General features: G+C 43.7%; 1 protein-coding gene across 3 annotated transcripts in view; it reads right to left on the bottom strand.

Annotated features, from left to right (window-relative positions):
- Positions 1-1,401: 1,401 nt before the first annotated feature.
- LOC134356188 (collagen alpha-1(XV) chain-like) overlaps positions 1,402-13,232 on the bottom strand; it is a 342,799-nt gene continuing 330,968 nt past the window's right edge. For all 3 annotated transcript variants that reach the window (XM_063066926.1, XM_063066907.1, XM_063066918.1), the window contains 2 exons: positions 6,436-6,548; positions 1,402-4,028 (listed from right to left, as the gene is read on the bottom strand). In XM_063066926.1, coding sequence (XP_062922996.1) covers positions 3,809-4,028; positions 6,436-6,548 — 333 coding nt within the window. In that variant the 3' untranslated portion in view covers positions 1,402-3,808. The remainder of the gene's footprint in view (positions 4,029-6,435; positions 6,549-13,232) is intronic.

The following is a 13,232-nucleotide window of genomic DNA, read 5'->3' as shown; positions in this document are numbered from 1 at the left end:
TATATCATAATTATATCTTATGGTCTTATGGTGTATCTGGTGCAACAATCAATTGATGGAATAGTGTCTCTCACGATATGGCTGAACTTACCCTGGGCACATAAAGCCATTCCACCATTCCATCATCACTGATTTATTAACCCTCTCAACACCATTCTCCTACCTTTTCTCCATGACCCTTGAAGCCTTAACTGATTAAGTCTGCTTTAAATATACCCAATGATTTGGCCTCCACAGCCATCTGTGGCAAAGAATTCCACAGATTCACCACCCTCTGGCTAAAGAAATTCCTCCTCATCTCTGTTCTAAATGTCTCCTCTGTTCTGAGGCTGTGTCCTCTGGTGTTAGACTTTCCCACCATTGGAAACATCCACTCCACATCCACTCTTCCAAGGGTGTCCAACATTTGATAGGTTTCAATGAGGTCCTCCCTCATTCTTCTGAATTCCAGAGTGCGATAAAGCAACCTATTACTCAGTTTTTTAATAGTCAGAAGTGCAATTATGCACATCTGGATTCCCAAACACCAACATGTGGCAAACATACTGAAGAGTGTGGCCCCAGGACAATTTCCATTATCCCAGAGAAGATTGCCAGCAGTTGGTTCTCAGCCTGCTCCTGTTAAAAAGCCATTCCCCGCCCTAAAATTTCCATACCACCATCTCTCATGCTGACTCTGGCTGCTTGTGACACACAAGCGATTCTGCAGATGCTGGAAATCTTGATCAGCACGCACAAAATACTGGAGGAACTCTCAGCAAGGAAGTCGAACTTCTGGTCATTTCCCTCCCCTTCTCATTTCCCCATTCTGGCTTCATTGTCACCCCTTCTTTTCTCCTCATCATAACCTCCTCCAGGTCCTCTCCTCCTTCCCTTTCTCTCATGGTCCACTATTCTTTCCCATCAGATTCCATCTTCTTCAGCCCTTTACCTTTTCCACCTATCACCTCCCACCATCTTACTTCTCCTCCTCCGCACCCACCTGCCTTCCCCCTCACCCAGTCTCACCTATCACCTTGTAGTTTGTGCTTGTCCCCCCACCCCTCCAACCCTACCATCTTATTCTGGCTTCTTCCCCTTCCTTCCCAGTTCTCATGAAGGATCTCAGCCCAAAACATGGACTGTTTATTCTTGTACCTGCCGTTGCAGGAGTTCCTTCTGAATCTCTCACACTATACATTCTCCTCCCGCTGAGTGCTTCGAGCATGTTCTGTTTTTGTTTTGGACGTACAGCACCCGCAGGCTTTTTTATTGCACCAGTCCTTGCTGAATCTGTTGGTTTGCAAAGTCCCAGGACAGCTGTGAACAATTAACCTGAAAACTTCTTCCCTCTTCCCCAGTACCTTGTCCCAGATCAAAAATCAGACAGAGCAATAATTTACAAAAAAAAATGTATTAAGTTTTTATTCAGCATGTGAAACATCCTTCATTTCAATACAATCTGATTTAGACATTTGGTTCATATATTATAAAATCGTTGCTCTATGCAAATATTACTTCACTGGTGTGGTAACTGAGTTGCACTGAATGGACATAACCCACAGTCGAAATGGAATGCTTCAGGATTGTGAAATGTGAAATTTATCTAATTCTGCATTGTAATATTCCACCGTAAACAACCTAAATCAGTGTGGTAAATTGATTCAGTGTGGAAAGTGAGTGCCATGAACCTGGACAAGATCTGTTAAAATTCTGTATTGTACACAAATTTGCGCAGTACACAGATGGCACAGAGGGAATTTATTGACTAAACCTGCAGCGTAAAGTGACTAACTGCATTGTAGAGGGGGTAATGTGACGTGAATGGACTACAGTTGCAGTGTCAGTGGACTTGATCTTCAGTGTAAATTGGCTAAATCTGCGGCGGGAGTGATTGTGCTGAAAAGCTGCCATTTAAAAGTTCCAAGTCTTTAAACATGATCTACTCAAGAGGTTATGTTGCTACTTCATAGAACTCTGGTTAGGCCACATCTGGAGTTTTGCACACAGTTCTGGTTGGCCCGCAACAGGAAGGATGTTGGGGCTTTGGAGAGGGTGCAGGAGAGGTTCACCAGGCTGATGCCTGGTTTAGAGAGCATGTGCTATCACAAGAGGCTGGATAAACTTGGGCTGTTTTAGCTGGAACGGTGGAGGATGAGGGGAGATCTGACAGACGTTTATAAGATTATGAGAGGCACAGATAGAGTGGACAGGGAGTGTCTGTTTCCCAAGGTAGGAATCTCTAATACCAGAGAGCATACAGTGAAGGTGATGGGGGGTAGGTTCAAAGGGGATGTGAGGGGTAAGTTTTTACTCAAAAAGTGGTGGATATCTGGAATGTGCTGCCTGGTATGGTGGGAGAGGCAGATATATTAGAGGACTTTGAGAGACCTTTAGATAAGCACATGAATATCAGGAAGATGGAGGGATATGGACATCGTGTAGGTCGGAGGGATTAGTATTTGGGGAGGGTTTTGATTTACTTTTCAATATTCCACACACTGTGGGCTGAAAGGCCTGTTCCTGTGCTGTACTGTTCCATATCCGGTTCTGAAACTTCCTCTGCGCCGTTTTGTGGAATGGTGGTGGGGGAACTGTGTTTAAATTGGCTGTTAGCAGGAGGATTGCATCCTGTATCAAGTTAACGAACCAAACAACAGGGTATTCCTACCACTGGGAAAACTCCATCTGCCGGCCACTTGCTACCTGGTAAGGTAGGTGTTACGGATCAGTCTGGGGTTATGATAGTATCAATACAGTAACTGTGGTTTCACTGAAATAAGAACCAGTCTTCAGGAAATAAAACCAGTTCCCTTTGAACTTCCAGCTGATACTTTGGGGCTAGTAAAGCCTTTGGGTGTGGGATATTCTTCCTCCCACTGAAACAACATAGGGGGAAGACAATAGATCAGGGCTCCACGGACCCCTTGTGTAATGGGATTGGTCCATGGTGTAAAAAGGGTTGGGAACCCTTGCAATAGAGGCTACATGATCTGCTGAGCTCCTTCAGCCTCTTATGTGTGCTGCTCTGGGTTTTCTTGTACAGAAAATGCACGTCTATGAACATTGAGATATTGAAATGGAATAACATTATGGATAGTTTAGTAAAAACAGTGCATAGGTGTACACTGATCGTTACTTTAAAGAGTTGTTGTACTGCTCGGCAACGGCGATGGCGGATTTAAAGAACAAGAATTAATTTCTATTCGCTGCGGGCTTTTTTTGGAGGGGGAGAAGGAGGAAAGGTCCTTCCTTGCGGAGGCTGGATTCAAAGAGATTCCATGTGAAAGGAAACTGCAGTGCACTCCAATGGCTGGAAACTCATACTTAGCTAATAGATACGATACATGTACTGTGTTTTGCACCTTAGTTGCAGAGAAACATTGTTTTGTTTAGCTGTATACATGTCTACCGTTGAATAGCCGTAGACTTGAACTTGTACACAGTGGCCAGCCAATGCTCAGCAAATCTTCCCATTTACCAAACTGGCTAAATTGTAATTTGCACAAGTGGGGTTAATAGCGGTTATAAATATGGCATTTTAACAGCAGTCCCATCTCAATTACTTTTCACTAGCACCAACGATTGAGAAGCTGTGTGAGATCAGTTCCTTAGATCCAATAGGGTTGGTTTTGCTACTAAAAAGACAACTCATGCAGATTTTTGAGGTATGTCATCTTTGGCTACCATTTATTGCCAATGGCCGATCTCATCAGAAAGCACTATTTACATTGTCCCACTTGGATATATTTTGTTAGAAGTAAAAATGTGCCACTTTTGGCGATGAGCCTGCTGTAATTCCCGAGCTTTCCCGTGCAGGTGCAGGCCATCACTTTCTCCTTCTGTGATCATGGAAGTAGCTGTTCTCGATGCAAAGAACGATGAAGCTGTTTGCGCAGTTGTACGAGTGCTGGGCGAGGAGCCTCCCGCGAAAGAGCGGCGAGGCGTTGCCGGTGAGGCTCATGTCCATCGAGCGCCATGCCCCGCAGTAATTGGTAGGGACGCGGCTGCCTCTTTCACTGGATCCGTGCCAGATTATTTTGTGGGGCCTTCGAAACGAGAGGGAAACCACAACAGAGTGTAAGGCACCAGATGAAAATGATATGCTAACACCCCACTGTCACGTTTCAGAACAGTCTATGAACACCACTTCACTGGTTTACTCTCCCTTAACACTACTTATATTTAAATTGGCACCATATTTATTTATTGTAATTTAACTAATTCTCATTTATTGCATTGTACTGCTGCCACAAAACAATAAATTTATTTATGTATTTATTGAGATACAGTGTGGAATTGGCCCTTGCCACACTACCTAGCAATCCCCCAATTTAATCCTGCCTAATCACGGGACAATTTATAATGCACAATTAACCTACCATCAGGCACATCTTTGCACTGCAGGAGGAAACTGGAGCACCCGGAGGAAACCCACGCGGTCATGGGAAGAACGTACAAGCTCCTTAAAGGCGGCTGCGGGAATTGAACCCTGGTCACTTGTACTGTAACACGTTGTGTTAACCACTACATACTGTGCCACAACATCTGTCGGAGGTCATAAACCTGTTTCTGATCCTAGGGTCGTAGAGCATAAAATCAGGCCCTTCAGCCCATCCAGACTGTGCTGAACTGATGTTTTAGCTAGGCACCTGGACCATAAAGCCCATACTTGGATGAAGGGCCTGTATCCATATTGAATCAGTTATCAAAGATGTGATAACAGCACATTTGGAAGGCGGTGAAATCATCGGACAAATTCAGCATGGATTTATGAAAGGAAAATCATGTCTGACGAATCTCATAGAATTTTTTGAGGATGTAACTAGTAGAGTGGATAGGGGAGAACCAGTGGATGTGGTATATTTGGATTTTCAAAAGGCTTTTGACAAGGTCCCACACAGGAGATTAGTGTACAAACTTAAAGCACATGGTATTGGGGGTAAGGTATTGATGTGGATAGAGAATTGGTTGGCAGACAGGAAGCAAAGAGTGGGAATAAACAGGACCTTTTCAAAATGGCAGGCAGTGACTAGTGGGGTACCGCAAGGCTCAGTGCTGGGACCCCAGTTGTTTACAATATATATTAATGACTTGGATGAGGGAATTAAATGCAGCATGGATTAAATGCAGGATGACACGAAGCTGGGCGGCAGTGTTAGCTGTGAGGAGGATGCTAAGAGGATGCAGGGTGACTTGGATAGGTTAGGTGAGTGGGCAAATTCATGGCAGATGCAATTTAATGTGGATAAATGTGAAGTTATCCACTTTGGTGGCAAAAATAGGAAAACAGATTATTATCTGAATGGTGGCCGATTGGGAAAAGGGGAGGTGCAATGAGACCTGGGTGTCATTATACACCAGTCATTGAAAGTGGGCATGCAGGTACAGCAGGCGGTGAAAAAGGCGAATGGTATGCTGGCATTTATAGCAAGAGGATTCGAGTACAGGAGCAGGGAGGTACTACTGCAGTTGTACAAGGCCTTGGTGAGACCACTCCTGGAGTAGTGTGTGCAGTTTTGGTCTGCTAATCTGAGGAAAGACATCCTTGCCATAGAGGGAGTACAAAGAAGGTTCACCAGATTGATTCCTGGGATGGCAGGACTTTCATATGATCAAAGACTGGATGAACCAGGCTTATACTCATTGGAATTTAGAAGATTGAGGGGGGATCTGATTGAAATGTATAAAATCCTAAAGGGATTGGACAGGCTAGATGCAGGAAGATTGTTCCCGATGTTGGGGAAGTCCAGAACGAGGGGTCACAGTTTGAGGATAAAGGGGAAGCCTTTTAGGACTGAGATTAGGAAAAACTTCTTCACACAGAGAGTGGTGAATCTGTGGAATTCTCTGCCACAGGAAACTGTTGAGGCCAGTTCATTGGCTATATTTAAGAGGCAGTTAGATATGGCCCTTGTGGCTAAAGGGATCGGGGGTATGGAGAGAAGGCTGGTACAGGGTTCTGAGTTGGATGATCAGCCATGATCATACTGAATGGCGGTGCAGGCTCGAAGGGCTGAATGGCCTACTCCTGCACCTATTTTCTATGTTTCTATGAATGGCTCTGTGAATCTGCGTGTGAGACTTAATACCCCCTGAGGTCAACAATGTTTGAACATAGCACAGTTTGGGCCCATCAGCCACAATGTTGTGTCGACCTTTTAACCTACTAGAAGGTCAATTTAACCCTTTCCCCTCAACCTTCAATTTTCTGTCATCCATATGCCTATCATACATAATTCTTAACTGTCCACGATGCATCTGCCTCCACCACCACCATCTGCACTCACCACTCTCCTTGTAGAGAACTTACCTCTCATCCACCCCATACTTTGCTTCAATCACCTTAAAGTTATATCTCCTTGCTCTTAATTATGTTAAATAATTAAATAAGACTTTTACATAAGAAAAATGGTATTCCTTGCATTTGACTTGATTTTTCACGGGAGATCTTACCAGGAAGAATCCTTCATGATGTTTCTTCCATCGAAGGAGAAGATAGGGACGTTGGTGTTGAAAGTAGCATGGTGTTTAAAGATGGATTCCCAACTATCAAAAAGCACTTCTCCCTGTCAAAGATAAGTGGGATTTATTAACCCAAATTAGTTTTCTGTTTTCTAGGAGGTGGAAGCTTGAGATCCACTTGCTCCTATTTAACAATATTTTAGTGAATCATTTTAATAAAAAAACACCTGTCTGTTCCTGATCTCTTCTCAATGCTGTTGTCGGGAAGAAGGTACAGGAGCCATGGGTCCCATATCACCAGGTTCAGGAGCAGTTATTACCCCTCAACCATCAGACTCCTGAACTTCACTCACCCCAACTCTGAACTGATTCCAGAACCAACAGACCCACTTTCAAGGACTCCTGTTTTCAGTACTTTTTTTTGTATTTGCAGTTGTCTTTTTTTGCACACTGGTTGTCTGTCAGCTTTTGTGTAGTTTTTCATTGATTCCATTGTATTTCTTTGTTCTACTGTGAATGCCCACAAGAAAATGAACCTCCAGGTGGTATGTATGGACTTTGATAATAAATTTACTTTGAACTTTGATCCACACTGGAAGAAATGACTCCTCCATAAAATAGCAAAGTGACAGGTTCTCCCAGACTTCCTCTTCTGTCCAGAAGCTTTAACTCACCTCAGATAGGTGACTACAAGCACAATTTAATTCCCGATCCTCTGTGCTTACTCAAATTCTTCACTTACAGGCTGCACCTGAACAGCAAAAATAATGCTACCCTAAGGAACCCTTCTCCATATCTTGTGTGTCATTGTAACACTTTTGGTGATATATTTATGACAGGAAAGATAAAGAAGAGATTATCTTTATTGGTCACATGTACACAAAAACATGGAAACATACAATGAAATGTGTCGATCGTGTCCAATCAGATCAGCGAGGGCTGAGTTGGGGGCATCTACAAATGTTGCCACACTTCCGCACCAGCATAACATGCCCACAATTTACTCACCCATGTGTTATTGGAATATAGGAGGAAACTGGAGCACTTGGAGGAAACCCACACAGTTATGGGAAGAAAGTACATACTCCTTACAGACAGTGCCAGGAATTGAACCCCAGTCAGCAATTGCTGGCGCTGTAAAGCGATTGTGCTAACCACTACACCACAGTGCTGTCCCTCTAGGAATAGGCTACTGTGTGACAGATATCGAGAGGAGAGAGAGCAGCGCACTGCGCGTGTGCAGCCCTCCAGTGAAAAATGACATCGTATCCGTTAAATAGGGGCTGTGGACAATTCTGATTTGATGGAGGATTTTTCTGAAACGCCCATCCGCTGCTGTCGTTACTGCGTGGTCGGGAGTCTTCCGGAGGGTAGGCCTCAAAATCCCCGGCTTTGCCTGCTGTTGGCGACCGAGATTGAGGTCGAATCGTTCGGACAGAGATGGCGCTCAGTACTCGGTGTCGGGGAGCTGATCGGAGGCTCGAAGTTTTCAGATGACTCAGAGTCGGACTGTGGTCGGGCATGGCAGGGAGAGGTTTCTTCCTTCTCCCGTCTGCGTGAGATGTGGGACATTTGAGAGACTTTGAACTTGTACTGTGCTCATGGACTTCTTCATCAAGTTATGGTATTGTTGCACTGTTGTAACTATATGTTATAATTATGTGGTTTTGTCAGTTTTTTCAGTCTTGGTCTGTCCTGTGTTTTGTGATATCACACTGGAGGAAATATTGTATCATTTCTTAATGCATGCATTACTAAATAACAATAAAAGAGGACTGTGTGTCTTCATAATCTAACCTAAAATACTTATTCCGGAAAGGTGTCTTTAATTTTCTGCACTAACGGCGCTGCAGTATTTCCTCCCATGATGCCTGTTTGCCTGTGTATTTAAGTCTAATTAAAGTCTAAGTCTGAAGGAGTGTGGATACAGAGCAGGGACTGTGTGCTCCACCTGTCGAATATTGAAAGACCTAGACAGAGTGGACGGGCAGAGAATGTTCCCAGCAGTGGGGGAGTCCAGAGGACACAGCCTCACAACAGAAGGATGCCCTTTTACCATAGAGCTGAGGAGGAATTTCTTTAGCCAGGTTTGATTGAAATCTGATAGAGGTTATATGATTATGAGAGGCAAGGACAGACGGTATATTATTTCCAGGGTTGAAATGTTTAATACTAGAGGGCATGCATTTTTGCTGAGAGGAGGTAATTTCACAGGAGATGTGAGGGGCAAGGTTTTTACACAGCGTTGAGTTGGCCATTTGATTAGTTAGTTCGGCACAACTTTGTGGGCCAAAGGACCTGTTCCTGCACCATACTGTTCTATGTTCTACGTTTAGAGGTGGTGGGGGAGGGAACGTTGACTCAGATCATGAGAGGCCTGCATCGGGCATTTTCATGCCTTACAAGGCGCAGATTGGAAGTCTGTGTGGGGCGCCACTCCTCGTACAGACTAGAGCAATATGTCATTAAGTGCCTTGCTCAAGAACACAAACACGCTGCCACAGCTGAGGCTCGAACTAGCGACCTTCAGATCACTAGACGAACGCCTTAACCACTTGGCCACGCGCCCAACGTGTGGTAGTGAATCTGTGGAATTTATTGCCTCAGATGGCTGTGGAGGTCAAGTCACTGGGTACATTTAAAGCAAAGGTTGATAGGTCCCTGACTAATGAAAGGCATTAAAGGTTACGGAGAGAAGGCAGGAGAACTGGGTTGAGAGGGATAATAAATCAGCTGTTCGAATGGCAGAACAGCCTTGATGGGCTGAATGGCCTATTACTGTTTCTGTGTCTTCTGTTCTTATAATCAGTACCATTCCACTGCAGCTCCATGTTGGACATGCAGATTTCCCCTCCTCGTTACAATATCCGTTTACAAAAAAAACCTGTGTTATGAAGGACTTCCACTTATCTCACAGTATTTTGTTGCCGTTGCTCATCAGGCAAGTAAAATGGAAACACATATTTTATTTAATTAAATAGTCATCTTTCTGTCTGAAACATAATCTCTTGTTTATGCAAACCGAGCAGTTGAATAATTCTCAAAGATGAACGCAAGTACTGAGCTCAGCCCCAGAGTGTTTCATTTCCGTCTCTGTATTGACTGGGGCTCGGTACAGCTTTTCGTAATTGGTAATTTGAGCTGGAGTGATATGATTTAAGCAGGCTAAGTAATATCTTTGGCTTTGTTCTGTAAACATTAATAAGAATATGCGGATATTAAGCAATATGTTTTCTGTCGGCCCAAGTCTCCTTTACTGGGTTTGAGTATTTGTCTGAGTCAAAATTCTGAGTGTTCCAGTTCCCCTCTGGAATCGCAGCTGATTTCCTAATGCAGGCTGAGGAACATCCTATTGTGTTCCTGTGCTGTACTTCGCTATGTCTCTATGACACTATTCAACAAGCAGGAAAGCAGCATCCATCATCAAAGACCTCTCCCCCAGTCCCCACCTCACCATCTAGGCCATCGAGAAGGAGGTACAGGGGCCTCAGGTTCCACACCACCAGGTTCAGGAACAGTTATTACCCCTCAACCATTAGGTTCCTGAAATGGCATGGATAACTTTTCTGGAGTCAAGGTGCTAAGGTTTCAAGCCCCCCTCAGGAATCATGGCTGACTCACGAATGCTGACTGAGGAACTACCACATTAACATGGTTTCCCTTTCGTATCCTCACTTCTATCATCGGGCAGGAAGTACAGGAACCACTGCACCGTTACTCTGAACGGATTCTACGACCTACAGCCTTACTTCCAAAGGACTCTTTACATTCATGTTCCCTGTACTGTTTTGTATTTGCACAGTTTGTCACGTTTGCACATTGGTTGTTTGTCATTCTTTGTTCGTGTATAGTTTTTTTGTAAGTTTCTATTAGATGTCTTGTTTTTCCCTGTAAGTGCCTGCAAGGAAATGGATCTCAAAGTAGTAGAGGGTAACATATACATACATTTGTGATAAATTTACTTTGAACTTTGAACTTCTGAATCACGGGTTAAATCAGCGACAATAGCAAGACAACCAAACAGGAAAGAAAGTTACTTTAATTCCAGCCCATGAAACCACTTTGAAGCAGGGGAGAGAAGGTCTCTGCAGTTCTCTGGGTGTTTGTTTATTTGTACAGCACACCTGTAGTCTAGTGTTAGACCATAAGACGTAGGAGCAGAATTAGGCTATTTGGCGCATTCCATCGAGGCTGATTTATTATCCCTCTCAAATCCCATTCTCCTGCCTTCTCCCCATAACCTTTGACACCCTGTCTAATTAAGAACTTACCAAATTCTGCTTTAAATATACCCAATGTCTTGGCTTCCACAGCCGTCCGTGGCAATGAATTCTGCAGATTCTCCACCTTCTGGCTAAAGAAATCCCTCCTCATCTCTGTTCTAAAGGGACACCCTCCCATTCTAGCGTTCCAAGTCTCTAGAGTGAGACTTAATAACACAGACTCCAATTTAGAAACTGAGCCCCTCATCAATCAGATACAGGAAATCCAGAGTAACTCACACAAAATGCTGGAGGAACTCAGCAAGTCAGACAGCATTTATGGAGAGGAAAGAACAGTCGACATTTTGTCCTGAGACCCTTTATCCGGGCAGGAAAATGATCCTTTAAGAATCACTAGATTCTGGAATGGTTCCAGAAAATTGGAAAAATGCAAATGTCACCCCACTCTTCAAGAAGGGAGAGAAGCAAAAGAAAGGAAACTATAGGCCAGTTAGTCTGACCTCAGTGGTCGAGAAGATGCTGGAGTCGATTGTTAAGGATGAGGTCTCAGGGTACTTGGAGGCACATGATAAAATATGTCACAGTCAGGGAAAATCTTTCTTTGAAGAAGTAACAAGCATGATAGACAAAGTAGAATAGGTTGATGTTGTGTACTTGCATTTTCCGAAGGCCTTTAACAAGGTGCCACACGTGAGGAGCTTAGCAAGCTACAATCCCATGGTATTACAGGAGAAATTCTGGCATGGAGAAAGCAGAGGCTGATCGGCAGCAGGCAAAGAGTGGGAATAAAGGGAGCCTTTTGTGGTTGGCCGCTAGTGACTAGTGATCTTTCACAGGGGTCTGTGTTGGGATCAATTCTTTTGATGTTATATATCAATGATTTTTGATGATGGAATTGATGGCTTTGTTGCAAAGTTTGCAGATGATATGAAGATTGGTGGAGGGCAGGTTGTTTTGAGGAAGTAGAGAGGTACGGAAGGATTTAGACAGATTTGGAGAATGGGCAAGGAAATAGCAGATGGAATACAGTGTTGGGAAGTGTATGGTCATACACTTTGGTAGAAGTAATGAAATGGCTGACTATTTTCTAAATGGAGAGAAAATATAAAAACTGAGGTGCAAATGGACTTGGGAGTCTTTGTTTAGGATTCCCTAAAGGTTAATTTGCAGAATAAGTCTGTGGTGACGAAGGCAAATACAATGTTAGCATTCATTTCAAGAGGACTAGAATATAAAAGCAAGGGTGTAATATTGAGGCTTTATAAAGCACTGACGAGGCCTCGCTTGGAGTATTGTGAGTAGGTTTGGGCTCCTTATCTTAGAAAGGATGTGTTGAAACTGGAGAGGGTTCAAAGGAGGTTCATGAAAATGATTCCAGGATTGAATGGCTTGTCATATGAAGAGTGTTTGATGGCTCTGGGCCATTCAGTAGAAGTCAAAAGAGTGAGGGGTGACCTCATTGAAACTTATTGAATGGTGAAAGACCTTGATAGAGTGAATGTGGAGAGGATGTTTCCTATGGGGGGAGAGTCTAGGACAGGTGGTCACAGATTCAGAATGGAGGTGCATCCTTTTAGAATAGAGTTGAGGAGGAATTTCTTTAGCCAGAGGGTGGTGAATCTGTGGTATTCTTTGCCACAGGCAGCTGTGGAGGCCAAGTCTTTATGTATTCTTAAGGCAGAGGTTGATAGATTCTTGATTGGTCAGGACATGATGGGATGATCACAATTCGATCTCCTTTACCATAGCATTGGAAAGGGGTAGGAACAGACAAGTTCGGGAAATGTTTAATTGGAGTAAGGGAACTATGAGGCAATCTGGCAGGAACCTGGAACCAGAAATTGGAAACAGATGTTCTCAGGGAAACATACCAAAGAAATGTGGCAAATGTTCAGGGGATATTTGCATGGGGTTCTGAGTAGGTACGTTCCAATGAGACATGGAAAGGATGGTGAGGTACAAGATCTGTGGTGTACAAAGGCTGTTGTAAATCTAGTCAAGAAGAAAAGAAGAGCTTATGAAAGGTTCAAAAAACTAGGTGAAGATATGAATCTAGAAGATTATAAGGCTGGCAGGAAGGAGCTTAAGAATGAAATTAGGAGAGCCAGAAGGGGCCATGAGAAGGCCTTGGCAGACAGGATTAAGAAAAACCCCAAGACATTCTACAAGTATGTGCAGAGCAAGAGGATAAGATGTGAGAGAACAGGACCAATCAAGTGTGACAGTGGAAAAGTGTGTATGGAACCGGAGGAAATAGCGGAGGTACTTAATGAGTACCTTGCTTCAGTATTCACTATGGAAAAGGATCTTGGCGATTGTAGGGATGACTTGCAGTGGACTGAAAAGCTTGAGAATGTAGATATTAAGAAAGAGGATGTGCTGGATCTTTTGGAAAGCATCAAATTGGATAAGTCACCAGTACCAGATGAGATGTACCCCAGGCTACTGAGGGAAGTGAGGGAAGAGATTGCTGAGTGTCTGGCAATGATCTTTACATCATCAATGAGGATGGAAGAGGTTCCAGCAGATTGGAGGGTTGCGGATGTTGTTCCCTTATTCAGGAAA

This window comes from Mobula hypostoma, chromosome 1, assembly GCF_963921235.1.
Source record: "Mobula hypostoma chromosome 1, sMobHyp1.1, whole genome shotgun sequence".
Classification (NCBI taxonomy): domain Eukaryota; kingdom Metazoa; phylum Chordata; class Chondrichthyes; order Myliobatiformes; family Myliobatidae; genus Mobula; species Mobula hypostoma.
The sequence above is the reverse complement of the archived record's forward strand: the minus strand, read 5'-3'. Positions and strand labels throughout refer to the sequence as shown.